This window comes from Clytia hemisphaerica, unplaced genomic scaffold (genome assembly GCF_902728285.1).
Source record: "Clytia hemisphaerica strain Z4C2 unplaced genomic scaffold, Clytia hemisphaerica genome assembly, whole genome shotgun sequence".
In the NCBI taxonomy this organism is placed as follows: domain Eukaryota; kingdom Metazoa; phylum Cnidaria; class Hydrozoa; order Leptothecata; family Clytiidae; genus Clytia; species Clytia hemisphaerica.
In genome coordinates, this window is record NW_027104441.1 from 365493 (window position 1) to 381265 (window position 15773).

At 35.6% G+C, this 15773-nt stretch overlaps 1 protein-coding gene and 1 pseudogene across 1 annotated transcript; both read left to right on the forward strand.

Annotated features, from left to right (window-relative positions):
- Positions 1 to 855: 855 nt before the first annotated feature.
- On the forward strand, positions 856 to 8946 carry LOC136820928 (monocarboxylate transporter 5-like; annotated as a pseudogene).
- Positions 8947 to 12662: 3716 nt separating this feature from the next.
- LOC136820872 (monocarboxylate transporter 12-like) lies at positions 12663 to 15535 on the forward strand. The gene is made up of 3 exons (XM_067077111.1): positions 12663 to 13148; positions 14120 to 14489; positions 15078 to 15535. The coding sequence occupies exons 1-3, from the start codon at positions 12663 to 12665 to the stop codon at positions 15533 to 15535; spliced, it is 1314 nt and encodes a 437-aa protein (XP_066933212.1).
- The last annotated feature ends 238 nt before the right edge of the window (positions 15536 to 15773 follow it).

Below are 15773 nucleotides of genomic sequence, written 5' to 3' on the forward strand. Positions count from 1 at the left end.
TTCATTGTAAATTCACACACCCTCACATTATAAATTCGGCTTATTTGTGATTTTTTAAAGTATCGACAAAGGCAAAGGTCACAAAGAAGACAAATCCGGAAAAAGATATTGGATAAAAAATGTTCGATTTTTTTTGAAATTGCAATTACAAAAGTGCGGACAACAATGACAATAGCTTGAAGACTACATAGTATAGTAATACCATGATACCTCTTCAGTACGTGGGAAAATAAAATTTAAGGATTATTTTTTTCAAATCCACAGTATCCGCCTCTACAACTTCAAATGCAATTTTCTCGGTTTTGGCTAATACAACAAAATGGAACCGAGGGGGAGGTACTCAGGCAAAATTAAGACGGGTGTCACTTTTTTAAGCTCTGAAGATATCTGACAGGGTCCCGAATAAAATATTTTTAAGATGTATATGTACCAGGGTCGAATTTCGGTTGTTTTGACAATTTTCAGGGTGGAAATCGGAAAATTATTCAATTTTTCATCTACATTTCATCGTTTTTACCCCTTTCAGGGGTGAAATTGGTGAATTTTTTAAATTTTTCATTTTGCCATAATTTAATTCTTCTGCGTACTGTGATTTCTTGGTTAATTTGAGTATTCAAAGATCTCTAATAAGAGCTGGTGTGATAATGAGACACAGACGCAGATTAATTTACTTAATTAGTTTGTTGATGCTCACCAAATTATCATTAATTAGTGATGATCCCTTTATGAAAACATCTTGCCAAGCATGGATTAAATTATTATTGTTTTACTGATCTTGAATGTTGGACCATACTATTGTAAGCTCTTTTTGGATGGAAAGTAGATAATATTACTTAAGCAAACTAATAAACTTAAGCAAAAAATAGCACATCGTTCGATTGAGCGAAATTCTGATGCTGTATATTTGCCATTTAATTAAGGTAAATAGATTTTTTTTTTGGTTCAACAGCTAGCTGCTGAGATTAAACAGGTTGGATGCTCGAATTCATGATGGTCTCTTTAAGTCGTCAATTTTAAGCCTGCATCCCTCAGTAGCCTGACTAGGTAATTAATACCCATTGACTTCCAAGCCCGAAGGGCTAGAATCGAGGTTGGATGAGAAATAAAACCACTTATTTCCCATCCAAACATTTTTACACAAACGCCGTATTGAAATTAAAATCCATCGCTAGATTTCAAAAAACGTATTCCTCAAAAACAAAGGAACCGCTAGATACAATCGGACGTCATGGTTAAGGCACGTTCCAGGGGCGTTCTGGATGGGAAATAGGTGGCTTCACTTTTTCTTGCCTGGGAAAGGTTAGAGATTCTACTCTAGCCAGCCCTTCGGGCTTTAAACTCAATGTTGACACCCATTACAATATATAGGGTGTATATGATGCTGTGAACATTTTTTTCCATAATAACATCCAGAATTTGTGAAGCTTTTGGATGTTCTTTAAACTTTTGAATTTTAAGCTTTAAAATATTCTTTACTTCCCTTGTTAATTTCCCTATTTTTTACGTGTCCGTTCTCCTTTAAGATCGGGTGTTTTGGAGTCCGTAAAGCCTTAAAATGTTCTTAACTTGCTCTTAAATGAATCTCAAAGTTTTTTAAGAGTGATATTGTTTGCTTACTCGTCAATTTTAATTAACAAGCTTTCTCAGATTGAATTGACACGAATGTGGAGCAAGATTGACCAGAAACAGGAAAAGAAAAGCATTTTTGCTTATATCAGCATAATACAACAATAGGAAGACACTGCCCTGACATGAAATATGTGTCTGATATGAAACAGGTACACTTATGTAAAAATACAACCTTTCAGATGAAGTCTTCCTAAAGTCTACTAAAATACTCTCAAACTGCTGAAAATCAGAACACTTTAAGAAATTTTTTTTAAGGCTTAAAACTCACAAAATTATTACACTCCAAACAATTTTGACGTTCTTAAATATAAAAATTTTTTAATAAAAAAAACTTTCAAATTACGAATGTCCGCATTGCAAGAAGCTTCGCATCACACCTGCTTTTTTCTGCAGTTGGCAATTTTATGATAATAAGATGAAAGTTTGCTCCTCAAATCTTTTATTTCTGCATCCATTTATCTTCACTGAACGTCTCATTTTCACTTTCCTACTTCCGATTTTTATTTTTATCTTAAGTGTCGGCCCCAGTTTCTAAACCGATATGATGACAAGAAAATTATTTCATATCGTGTCGGAGACTGGTGGCTCAATGGCATTTAGTGTCATCCTCAGAACAGGCCGTGATGAACCAGGTTCGAATCCCCTTCGAGGCAATGAATCGCACAATTGATACCGAGTGACACCCCAAGGCTTGTAGAAACAAAGTTTTGATATATTTCCAAAATCTCCAGAAACGAGAGCTAGGGGTCTGGGTGTATTTTAAGCAAGGGAGGGTTTAGGAGACAAAACACATTGCAACCTGTCACCTGATTCTTTTCCCGCGGATTTTTTATGCAACCCAACACATGGCGAAAGGGGCATGACATCGTGAAGATATTGCATCATAAATTCGAAACTGAATGCAAAGCAAGCAAATAATTTCACAATTCTCGTACCATTAAGATTCCGTAATGATCAAAATATGTGAACCTTCTTATAAATTGGATTATAGGGTTTCTGTGGTAGCCTTAGGTTTACCCTATTAATGTTAAGCTAATTTTGATCTTTCTTTAAATAAAGGGGTCATATATCCGGGGGTGCTATAGCAACAGAAGGGTATGGGTACACGTTTTTTTTTTATAAGAACAAACTATATAAGAACATAAGGCTTCGAGGCCCAAAAATTTAAGAACATTCTAAGAACATTGTAAGGCTTTGGAGACTTAAAAACATGCATTTTCTTAAGAAATTACATCAAAATGCTCAAAAAATGCTGAAAATAAGAACATTTTAAGAACATTTTTAGGCTTCAAATCCAAAAAACTAAGAACATCCGAAGGCTTCGAAAATTTTTGACGTTCTTATAAAAAAAAAAACGTGTATGAGCGGTCCCTTTTTGGAACCTGGCAGTCCCTGTAAGGGTTGGAAAAAATCAAAAAATCAAACTTCAGTCTCACTAAGGGTCGGAAAAATAGGAAATTTTCGTGCATTTATGATCCTGCAAAGGTATTTTACGTGGATAGCCCAGTAATCTAGGACTTTTAGACAGGCTTTCGATTGTTTTCACGGGGTCTACGGCCAACCGGATCGGCTATCTATGAACTAAATATAACATCGGAAGGAGCGGGGATTCGAACATCGAATCCCTGGTTTGAGACACTGACACCTTTGACCACATAACCATCGCTCCTTATATATGTTTCAAATATTTGTTCAAAATTTGGAAATTTGATGTTTCACAGAAAAGTGCTACCAAGAGGTATTTTGGGTCCCATATCTTCCGAATGGCTTTTCCGTTTGCCTTGAAATTTGAATACCTTTCTTAACCTAAGGTTGAACTACCACTGGTGTAAAAATGAAGGTTATAGCATAAGTAGAAAAAAGCTTAATTTTTGCAATCGCAAATTTAACCGCTAAAAATCGCGAATTTTTCAACCAAAAATACATTCAAATATAGCGCTTTTGATTCTGTAAAACAAGCAAAAAGATTTTTGCAATTATACTTGACTATCAAAAGTTACAGGCATTCTTGTTTCCACTGCCAATTATATCTAGATAGACTTTAGTCCTTTGTCTTATATAGATACAACATAAAGCAGATTATATTTTTATGTTTTGAGTTGTCAAACACCCCCTGATATAAATATAGCAAAAATATTTTTAAAAGCATGGCCACTCTATGGTTAAATATTTTTTTTAATTTACATTTTTGGGATCAGTCTAATTTCTAATATTTCAAAAATTTTCGACATACGAAACCACGTTTTTTTTACACACATTTAAAGGGACATAAAAGTAGTAAAATGTAAACATTGCGCGAACCAGGCGTCATTAAAGAAAACAATTAAAATCACGTGTCCAAAACAAACTTGTAAAACAATTGAAGCAATCAAAATCAGCCATATTTGGTTTGATTTTTTATTTTGACATGTGACATTTGTTTTGATTTTGTATCCGCTGCATACAGTTTGTTTACAAATTTCGCAAATACTTTTATGTCCCTTTAATATGAACACAATAAGAAAGTTTTTTAATGCAAAGAATAGTATATTTTAATATCCCTACCCCGGTTTAACCCAGTTTTTAGTATAAAAGTCAAATTTCGATGAAAGATTTTGATCATTTGGATGGCGCATGTTTCTTTCACCTACTAACCTAGCCCGGGGAGTCCACTTAAAGCTTTTTTTATAGACTGATGACATGATTAAGTGGCTCGGTAGTATATGGTAATACACACAGACGGGCAGAGATAGCAGAGATAGTTATCTTACAATTTTTTTTAGGCTATCACCATTATTAGCTGTAAACCCTATGTAGGGTTATTTTCTCCCTGTTTGCTATTCTTATAAACGGGAAATATATATCGTTTTAATTTCTAGAAACATCAATTAAAAACTATTTATCGTCATGTTAAGATTCAAATCACCGACCGTTGACGCAGGTTTTTGCTGGCCTATGCTTGTTATGTCTTCTACAATTTATTTTCTCTTGTTTGGAACATTGTATTCTTATGGTGTTTGGTTGCCAAGAATCATGGAAGAATTCAATTGTAATCAAGAACAAGCTGGTAAGCGTCATGGTTTATTTTTTTGTTGGAAAGTTAATTTAGAATGGCCGATGAAAGTTAGGCTTTGAGCTAGACGATCCTATCGTCTACACCATATCACTGAATAAGGGAATAATTCAGGAGGTGGGATAAATTTGAAAACGGAGTTTAGCTCGGGACGGAGTAAACAGTGGCGGATGTGTTTACAGTGTTCTAAACTCTACTGCCACTATTTTCCCCGTAAATCACCATGATGGTTGTAAACTTTTCCTGCACTATCCATCCAACATACGATAGCATCGTCTAGCTTTAAGTGTGGAGTCAAGTTCTCCTTTTTAATCAGAGTAATGATACCACTAGGTGAAGACATCGGCGCTCGAATCCCCACTTTTTTCAATATCCCACGTTCAGTTCTAGATACCTGAGCCGGCCTGTAAAAACAATCGAAAGAATGTCTGAAAATCCTGGATTACTGTTTACTGAAGGTCTTATTTTACGCCATCACCGCACTCTAGAATGCTGAGGCTGCGGGGTTATTGTGTAAAATAACGTTATTAGGGATATTAGGGCCCATGCTACTTTGACCTTAGAAAAGTATCACTACGTATATTTTAAGGAATATGTACGACTTACCTTTTTTTCCATGTAGCTTGGGTTGGTTCAATGGCCAGTGGTTTATTGGTGTTACTTGCAATGCCTGCATCTATATCGTGTAATTATCTTGGAGTTTTCACGATGTCCATACTCGGTTCAATTATGTGCGGATCAGGACTCATAATATCGTCACATCTTCAAAATATCTATCATCTTTATTTATCGTTTGGAGTGTTGCTAGGCATTGGTTTAGCCCTTCTTTACACACCGACTTTGGTCATGGTTGGACGATGGTTTGACAAATACCAAACGCAAGCTACTACTTTTATGATGATTGGAGCTCCAATAGGGTCGCTTATATTTAACCCGCTGATGGAGAAAATCATGGAGAATTATAACCTAAGGTCTGCGATGAATCTCTATGGTATTATGTTCCTGGGAATAACATTTATATGCTCTTTTGGTTATCTTCCCTTCAGCCAAAAGCTTATCAAAAAAGATGTTGATATAGAATCTAAATTGGAAAAGAATAAAATTGATTGTGGATTCAAGTTCCGTAAGAAATTGCTTAGGAACAACGCATTTTGGTTGTTCTGCGTGTGCAGATTCTTTGCAATCCTGGCTTACTACGTCCCCCTGTTTCACTTGGTAAGTTATAAAGTTCCTTAGTCTTACCAAAAATTGGCATAAAACTTAACTATGTATTAGACAAAAGATTGCATTACAAACGATTTGTTGCTCAAACTTTTCTGAGAAATTTGACGCCTAGGTTATAACTCAAATCAAATAAGTGACCAGGTGAGCAATTTTTGCAAGTTTGAATGATTTAGGAGTTAATTTAATCGGGTTGTACAAATGTATTAGACTAGCAAGCAACTGTCTTTCTTTGGACACAGGAACGCGGGAATAGTGCTTATCTATAAAGAGTTCTTTAAAAAAATAGAAATTGCCGCGGGAGAGTGGTTTGGAAACACAATTGTATTCAGTGTAAATAGACATAGAGTGCATTGCAAGCTTAAGCTGCAGCGAAATACAACGATACAACAATGGTTTATTAATCTATAAATGTATCAATTTCAGATCAAATACGCAATGACGATAGGAATCAGCAGTTCAACAGCTAGTCTTATGTTATCATGGTTGGACGATGGTTTGACAAATACCAAACGCAAGCTACAACTTTTATGATGATAGGAGCTCCTATAGGGTCGCTTATATTTAACCCGTTGATGGAGATAATCATGGAAAATTATAACTTAAGGTCTGTGATGAATCTTTATGGGATTATGTTCCTGGGAATAACATTTGTATGCTCTTTTGGTTATCTTCCCTTCAGCCAAAAGCTTATCAAAAAAGATGTTGATATAGAATCTAAATTGGAAAAGAATAAAATTGATTGTGGATTCAAGTTCCGTAAGAATTTACTCAGGAATAACGCATTTTGGTTGTTCTGTGCATGCAGATTCTTTGCAATCTTGCCTTCCTACGTTCCCCTGTTTCACTTGGTAAGTTATAAAGTTCTTTAGTCTTACCAAAATTTACCATAAAAAACTTAACTTTATTTTGGACAAAAGATTGCATAATATACGATTTGTTGTTCAAATTTGCCCAAATGTGGTAAAACTTTCTCCCTATCGTTAGAGTTAAATTTTGAAATCCTAAATTTGTTATCCCTTCTTCCAAGAAATTTGAACGCTTTCCTAATTAGGTAATAGCTCGAATCAAATAAGTGACCCGGTGAGAAATTTTTGCAAGTTTGGATAGTTTAGGGGTTAAATATAATTGGGTTGTAAATGTATTAGACTAGCAAGCGTCTGTCACAGGAACGCGGGACTAGTGCTTATCTATAAAGAGTTCTTATAAAAAATAGAAATTGCCGTGGGAAAGTGGTTTGGAAACACAATTGTATGCAGTGTACATATAGACATAGAGCCCATTGCAAGCTTAAGCTGCAGCGAAATACAACGATACAACGATACAACAATGGTTTATTAATCTATAAATGTATCAATTTCAGATCAAATACGCAATGACGATAGGAATCAGCAGTTCCACAGCAAGTCTAATGTTAGCTGTCTGGTCTGGAAGTAATTTTTTAGGTCGAATCTGTTATGGCTGCTTTATTGCAAATCACCGAGAAAAATTGCTCTCCACCTATCAAATCTCAATGTTTCTAAGCGGAGTGGTCAGCGCTGCAGCTTATTTTGCCGACAATACATGGAGTTTGTTTCTCTATTGTTGTATTTATGGAATTTTGGATGGCTCGAATATTGGATTAGCCAGTCTGGTGACGATTGATTTGACAAGTCCACTTGATTTGGGAGCAGCTTGGGGTATACAACAAACGATCAATGGAATTCCAAGCATTGCTGGTCCTGTACTGATCGGTATGATTAATTTTCGCCCTTTTATTTGCTATTTGAAAACTCAGTAGGTACTAGGTTTGCGAAAAGATAGGGTGTGCAACTTTCGACCTTTGGACCATTAGTGGGACTAAAGAGGAGAAAAAATTGGAAATATTTGTTAATTTTACTACCCTTATTGTACTTTAATGGGACAAATGACCAAATTTCGATGCATTGAGGGGCAAAAATTGAAATTTTCCTATTTTTCCGACTTTTAATTGGACTCAGATTTAATTTTCTGATTTTTCCAGACCTTACAGAGGCTGCCAGGTCCAAAAAGGTATCCGTAAGGGCGGCACATACCAGTACCGTTACTCGCCAAATAAACCCCTGGGTTTGAAAAAGACTCCCTTTATACACCCCCTATTCCAAAAAGCGATGGGGCTACTTCCCACTAGAAAAATTGGCCAAAATATTCTTGCAAGTGGAAAAGTATACTCAAATTTTTGTCGCCGGTTATAATAATAAAAGAAACAAATCTTCTTTGCAAAATATAGTGCTTTTTCTAGACTGGAGTCGCTTATAATGCCAATACTAATAATAATACGGGATTTAGTTGTTCCCTTTATTACTTTTTGCTTTATTTCTATAATGTATGAATTAGTCGTCTAGCTTGCTAGACTATGCTTTTTCTCACTTTTGAGTTTCCGTCCGTTCTTTTTATCGCCACTGGTTAAAAGATCCTCCCTGATTAGTGACTACTTTTAAACATTCTTAGAATCGAGTGGCAAGTCATTAGACAATAATATCTGACACAAAAAAATCTTGCAAAATTTTAGAAAATATTTGAGTCTTCAAAATCTTTCCGACATCTTCATTTTCTAGGTAGATTTTGTTCTTTTTTGAGAATCTCTACCATTCATTTTCAATGTATTTTTCTCAACAACAGGTGCAATGAACGATGCGAAATTATTGAGTGCAAATTACATGTTTGTTTTTACTGGTGGTACGTTCATCCTTGGAAGTATTTTCATGAACTTTGCACGGATCACACATAATCGAACTCGTCAATCAGAGATTCCAAACACAGAGCTCAAGGATGTCTACAATACTGACCAGAACGAGAGCTTGGACGAATCACACTTACAAAAGGATGTGTATATTACTGACCAGAAAAATTCTAAAGAGAACGCAAATTCTTCGGAATTGCCAAAACAAACCTCAGTCGAAAATTTCTCATTTGATAATAAAACTTTCAATGTTGAAATTATCCGGAATGAAAAGGAGTCATTGTCCTCAGTTGAATTTTCGAAAGATACACAAAATGGGAAAATTGTCTGATGAATTTTATTTTAGTAACAAAACATTTGTCTATGCCAATGAAGACTGAAATGAGTGATAAGAAATCTACCAAATGATCAAAAGTAAATAAAGAACACAGCATAGAAGATTTCGATAATGAATATTGATTCGAACACAAAGAAATTTATATTAATGTAAAGAATATTCTATATTTGACAGGGCGTAACCGACGGGGGATACTTAGGCAAATTGGGCGCCGGGTAAGTGCGAGCCATATGGGTCCTTCTTTCACACGCTCGTCGAGATCGTCTCTAAGGGGTATAATCATTAAAAGCAATCGAGTCTCTGTAAGAGTTTTAAAATCACGAAAATGAAAAATCGGCCCCCTCAAAGGACCATGCAAATCTTAGGGAAGCTGTCTCTCTAAGTGTGAGAAAAACGTCAAGAATTTAGTCTCTCGAAGGTTCTGTTTTCGTACTTTGGCTCGGCCATACCTGTCATCTCGCAAACCTAGTACACCCCCTGCATAACCAGTAGTAAATCCTTGTCAGACACCCCACCCGGAAAAGTTTGACCAAAATATCGTCCCCACTGGTAAAATTTCTCACTGAAAAATTGACTTTTATTTCATTCTCATTGAGATTTCGTAAGAAATTTATATTCCCATTGGGGCTGTGAACAGGGATGTCAGCAGATACGATAATACAGTATTATAATATTATAGAGAATTTGTACAATTTTTACATACCAGTGAGATTATATTCTAAGGCGTCAAAAATATAAGAATCTTTAACTTCAAACGAGAGTGTACTTTAATTGAAAGGTCGAGACCATAGTTTTTAAAATGATAATTAGTCGACGGAAGGTTAGACAAACAATGAACGAGGTATTATGATATGTAATTAAGCTAATTTATTGCTCATTGTGATAATGTCTGGTTGTTGTTTATCTACTTGCCATAAGATAACTTATGCCATGAAGAAATGGAGTCTCATTTGCTCGTTAATCGGGAGTTGCTCAGCTATCGTGGTTAGCCATTTTGGGCGGACATTTGAAGGTGGACGACCTTCGAGGGTGGACATTCGAGGATGACCTTGAAAGACTTTCTGAAAGGCTTTGAATGAAATTTGATATTTTAAAAAGAAAAAAAGAATGAGTAATCAAATTTCAAAGCGCTCTTGAAAATGTTTAAATAAGAAGATTAGAAAAGGTAAAAAAATACACATTTTCACAGTTTTCATTTTGAGGCTGAAAATTGACCAATTGAAAGATCAGTACAGATAAAAGGCGCCAGAAATAATTCTTAGGTGCTTAAAAATCGCTAGCGAAAAGCTTCATGCCAGAATGAGAGAGTTCCGATTTAAATGTATTATATAATATAGATGTATTGAAAAATTATTGAAAAACCGTGTCAACAATCCTGGCCATAATATTTGAGACAAAAGGGAAATTCCCACGAAATCTTATAACCACAAGTATTTTGGAAGCGCTCTAAATTAGGTTAGACGAATAGAGTTTTAACTTTGAGTTTTAACATTAGACTTAAGTCTTAGGACCTTGGAACCTGAGGATCCAAAAGTCCCAGAATGGTCCAACAGGGCTCAGAATATAGCCTGGAAGTCAATTAACCCCACCCAAATCGAAATACTCGAATAAATTTATCAATTAGCCCAAAAACGACTTTCTCGCCCGAGTTCCAAATTTGGAAAAACGAGGAAATAAGCTAAATTCTCAATATATTTTGGCCCGGATTGAAGGTTAACCCAAGTTTCTTGGTTTACCCATAAAATATTAATGATATCCCAGCTGGCACAAAACGTTGTTTCAACGTTAATCTAACGTTAAATGGACGTTGTGAGACCTATAGTAGTTATCGTTTGATATACCGCATCACAGTCGTGTCTAGCTGTCCTTACACGTTTTGCTTGACTATCGGTTACACCCGACTGAATTTAGCATGAGAATCTCTGCTACCGGAGAAACCTTACAGAAAAATGAAAAATGGTAACCCATTGGTTCCAGATGTTAAAATTTTCCCGACCTTCAGAGCTTTAGCGTGTCGGAAGAAAATTTCTACATCGAGTACCAGATAAACGTTTATGACATATTCATTATCTTTTGATAAAACAAAGGCAATAATTACAGTGTCGTGTAAAAACCGCTCTCATCCATAAATTTTGCAGGGTATCTCACTATAAGCATGAAGTTAATAAAGATATAGATGGAGAGTCAATGCCTTTTGTTCTATTCTGATTTTAAATTCTGATTTATCATCGGAAGCAAACAGCTGTTTGGTTGCTTTGGGAATAAGTGGGGAATAAGTTGATTAATTTTGGGTATACTCGTAGGAATATTTAAGATGAATGAAAAGACATTACATTTTTAACTAGCCCGGGGTCCTCTTAAAGCTTTTTTTATAGACTGGATGGCGCAATTAAGTGGCCCGGTAGTATGTGGCAATATGCTTTTGCCTAGGCGGACTGTAAAACAGTCCGCCAGATTTTAGTTGTTTTTGGAAGGTAAAAACAGTATGTAGCAATGTTTTTATACGAGAATAAGGGATTGCAAATCTGTTATTGATGTTTGTTTCTCATTTTTGATTATATCTTTCAACTTCAAGTAGTTTTATTGTTATTTGGATTTTTAACATTTTTTTTCAAAATGGCGACCTCGCCAAATGCTCCTAGTCTACTTCACTGGACTCAGCGTCATAAAAAATTATCAAAAAGCAAAGTTCAGCCAAAAGTAGACTCTAGTCTAATTTTTAACAAGTATATTGAAATATAATAGCCTTGTCATGAAAAATTGAAAAAAACTTCACATAATAAGCACAATTCTCCAAACTTCTAGGGGAAGCTGCCCATAAAGCCATCGATAGATTTAAAAAAGAATTACGTGTTACGATTAGGAACTTTGTATCGATCATTTTGTCAGAGTATGAAAACCGCTGCCCACTTAGACGTGAAGATTTTAAGATAAGAAACTTTCAATGATAAAGTGATGCAACTCTCAATGTTAACAAAATGCCAGCCAAAAAATGTGTCCTTATGAAATTAATTATACTCTTTTAGTCCTACATCAGTTGAAACTATTTCGAATCGCATTTTAACAAGGATTTTCGGCAAAATTAAGTTTTTCAAAATCAACCAAACAGTCTGTTTCTGTTCTTACAAAGTTATAAATTGATGTTTTTTTTGCTTCCAATGATGGTACATCAAAGAAAAGCCGCTTTGAATAGATTTATAAAAGATTTCAACGACCATTTAGATCATTACCGAGACGTTTTCTCTCCATCTATATCTTTATTACCTTCATGGTATTACACAGATAAAGATGCTGGATTGAATTTACAGCTATACTTTAGATAACGTGCCATGTAAAAACAAAGAAGGTGCTAGATTTAATCTGCCATCATCTTAAATACACTGCAAATCTTACGGCTTAACTCTTTCTTACCTGGAAAAGTTTGAAGATTCGTCACTAACCTTGGGCTTTATCTCGTTAGTGTAAACAAAACTATACCTTGGCAAGACCTTGGTAAATTATTTGGAATGTTTCGAGTCATAAAATACGTTTTTTTTTCTATGATATCGTCTGTGATATGTTCAGCCCTGCTTAGTAGCACATCGCAATATTCTTTACTTTCTTTTTCTCACGTAGCTTGGGTTGGTTCAATGGCTAGTGGTTTATTGGTATTACTTGCACTGCCTGCTTCCTTATTATGCAATTATCTTGGCGTCTTCATAACATCCATTTTGGGTTCCATAATGTGTGGATCTGGCATAATACTGTCAGCGCATCTTCAAAACATCTACCATCTTTATTTATCGTTTGGAGTATTGCTAGGGGTTGGTTCTGCACTTCTTTATACACCAACGGTTGTTATGGTTGGACGATGGTTCGATAAATACCAAGCTTTAGTTACAACCTTGGTTATTGCCGGAGCTCCTGTAGGATCCCTAATATTTAACCCACTAATGGAGAAAATGATGGAGGATTACCCTTTGCGATTAGTTATGAGGATTTATGGGATTGCTTATCTAATCATATCATTCGTTTGTTCTTTCGGATACCTACCGTTTACCCAAAGACTTATTCGAAAAGAAAATCAAGAGTCCGCCACTGGCACCACTAACAAAGTTGATATTGGATTCAAGTTTCGTAAAAAGCTTTTGAAGAATAAAGCTTTCTGGCTATTCACCGTTTGCCGATTCTTTGCAATCTTCGCTTTCTATGTTCCACTGTTCCATTTGGTAATTATGTTTTATTTTTAAGGAATAGCATTTAGCAGAACTGACCTTAGACAAAAACACGGTGGAACCCCTGCCCTCCCAATATTTTGTTTTGTTGTAAAAATACTTTATTATTCCATCCCCATTTGAAGTTCAATGTATATAATTGCACTCTGTAAGCACACCCGTTTGGCTTTTTGATTGCAACAATAGGATTTCTATCCAAATACACCTTTTCAACCGTAGTAGCGCGGGCATTTTTTGTCCACGTTATCCCACTAAAACCGTCCCAGTCCTTTTTTCGCATCTATAGACAATAGAAAAATGCGTCGAAAAAGGATTGGGACGGTTTTAGTAGGATAAAGCGGACAAAAAAATGCTCGCGCGACTACGGTTGAAGAGGTGTATTTCCATAGAAATGTTTATCTCCGCTTTGGGAAAAGTTCAAACGGGGCTATGAGACAAGAGTGTGTGAAAAACTGGTGCCTTCCCTCCCTTTAGGTAAAAGGTTAAGGGAAATAGACCCGGGTTGTCCTCGATTAAGGTTGTAAACATGCTACCTACATAAACATTTCAATGGGCTTTTCCAGAAATAGTCCGTGTCCACCCTGTTGAGGATATCGGATATCCAAGGGGTTAACGGTTTTTGCTCAAAAGTTTATATTCAGGGGGTTAAATATCTACAAGGCAGCGGATATCCAGGGGGTAAAGTGTCTTTTCAAGTAAAAAACACGATATCCAGGAGTAAGTATCTATATATATCCAAGGGACTGATCATATTTTTAAGAGTGGATATGTCTTTAATAAAAAAGTAGGATATCCAGGGGGTTCGATACTTCGAAAAATCAATATCCTCAACAGTGGGGGGTGAAATTCTTTTCTGGAAAAACCCAATAATGCATTTCGTTTCGAAAAGGACTTTTCTGGTTGTCCTTGACTACGTTTGCAAACATGCTACCTGCATGAAAATTCATTAATGCATTTCGTTTCAGATCAAGTATGCAACAAAGATTGGTATCAGTAGCTCAACAGCCAGTCTCATGATGATGGTATGGTCTGCCTGTAATATTTGTGGCCGTCTATCCTTTGGTGCTTTTATAGCCCGTAATCGTAGCAAAGTCCTTATAACATTTCAAACAGCAATGTTCCTGTGCGGAGTGGTCAGCGCTGCAGCTTATTTTGCCGACAATACATGGAGTTTGTTTCTCTATTGTTGTGTCTATGGAATGTTGGATGGATCGAATATTGGTTTAGCCAGTCTGGTGACAATTGATTTGACAAGTCCACTCGATTTGGGTGCAGCTTGGGGTATACAACAAACGATCAATGGGGTTCCAACCATTGCTGGTCCTGTGTTGATTGGTAAATATTTTATAGCCAGTTCTAGCAAAACAAAAGCCTTAAACAGTAATACGTACTAGCTTGTTGTTGCTAGACAAGATTCTGTCCAAAAAAGAAAAGCAAAACTATTTTTATGACAAGCAAGTCTTGTTATTTAATGTTAATGCTGAACTTCTACAAACATTGTATTGTGTGCACTGTGTACTGTGGACGGGGTTTGCGATTTCCGAAATATTGAATAATTTTGCCAAAATTTCCGAAATTCCGTAAAAAAATACTTGTGATTCCGCTACCGATTTTTGGGGTATTTTTCTCGTTTTGACAAATTTTTCATCAAATTTGATTTTTCATGTACGAATTCCGAAAAAGGGGGATAAAAACTTTATAATACCGAAATTTCGAAACAAAAATTCATGGATTTCCGATACCAAAACAATTTCAGATTTCCGAAATACCGAAGGAATTTTGCCCGATTACCGAAATTCCGAAGAAAAAAGGGTCGATTTCCGCAATTCCGAAATACTGTACGCCCCCACTACTGTTAAAAGTTCTATAACATGCAAGGTCTTTTCCTCGAACATTGTTTTTATATTTATTTTCACTTTTTAGGTGCAATGAACGATGCGAAATTATTGAGTGCGAATTACATGTTTACTTTTACTGGTGGTACATTCATCCTTGGAAGTATTTTCATGAACTTTGCACGGATCACACACAATCGAACCCGTCAATCAGTGATTCCAAACACAGAGCTCAAGGATGTGTATAATACTGACCAGAACGAGAGCTTGGACAAATCACACTTACAAAAGGATGTGTATATTACTGACCAGAACGAGAGCTTGGACGAATCACACTTACAAAAGGATGTGTATATTACTGACCAGAACGAGAGTTTGGACGAAAGAAGCTTGCAAAAAGAAGTGCTTGAATTAGATTCTCAAGAAGTCAATTCTGTAGAACAGACTATCGATCAATTGGGAATCACACAACAGAACTCAAAAAATAAACGTAATGAATTTTCATTTGAGAATAAGATATTTTATATGGATGTATCAGATATTTAATTGAGTCACGAAAAACAGGAAACGAGTCGAATGAGAATGATATAAAATCTTGATATTAAAATTTGATCATGGAATTTGATATCAGGAATTTTTTTTCCTATCTTACTTACTATACTAATTTTTTTTTTATAACGAATATATTAGCATAACTTATACAATAATAAAAGACGGAGGCATTCCCGGTACGCTATAAAACAATTCTATAATAAACTTCTTTTATAAAATCGCTAGTTTGGGA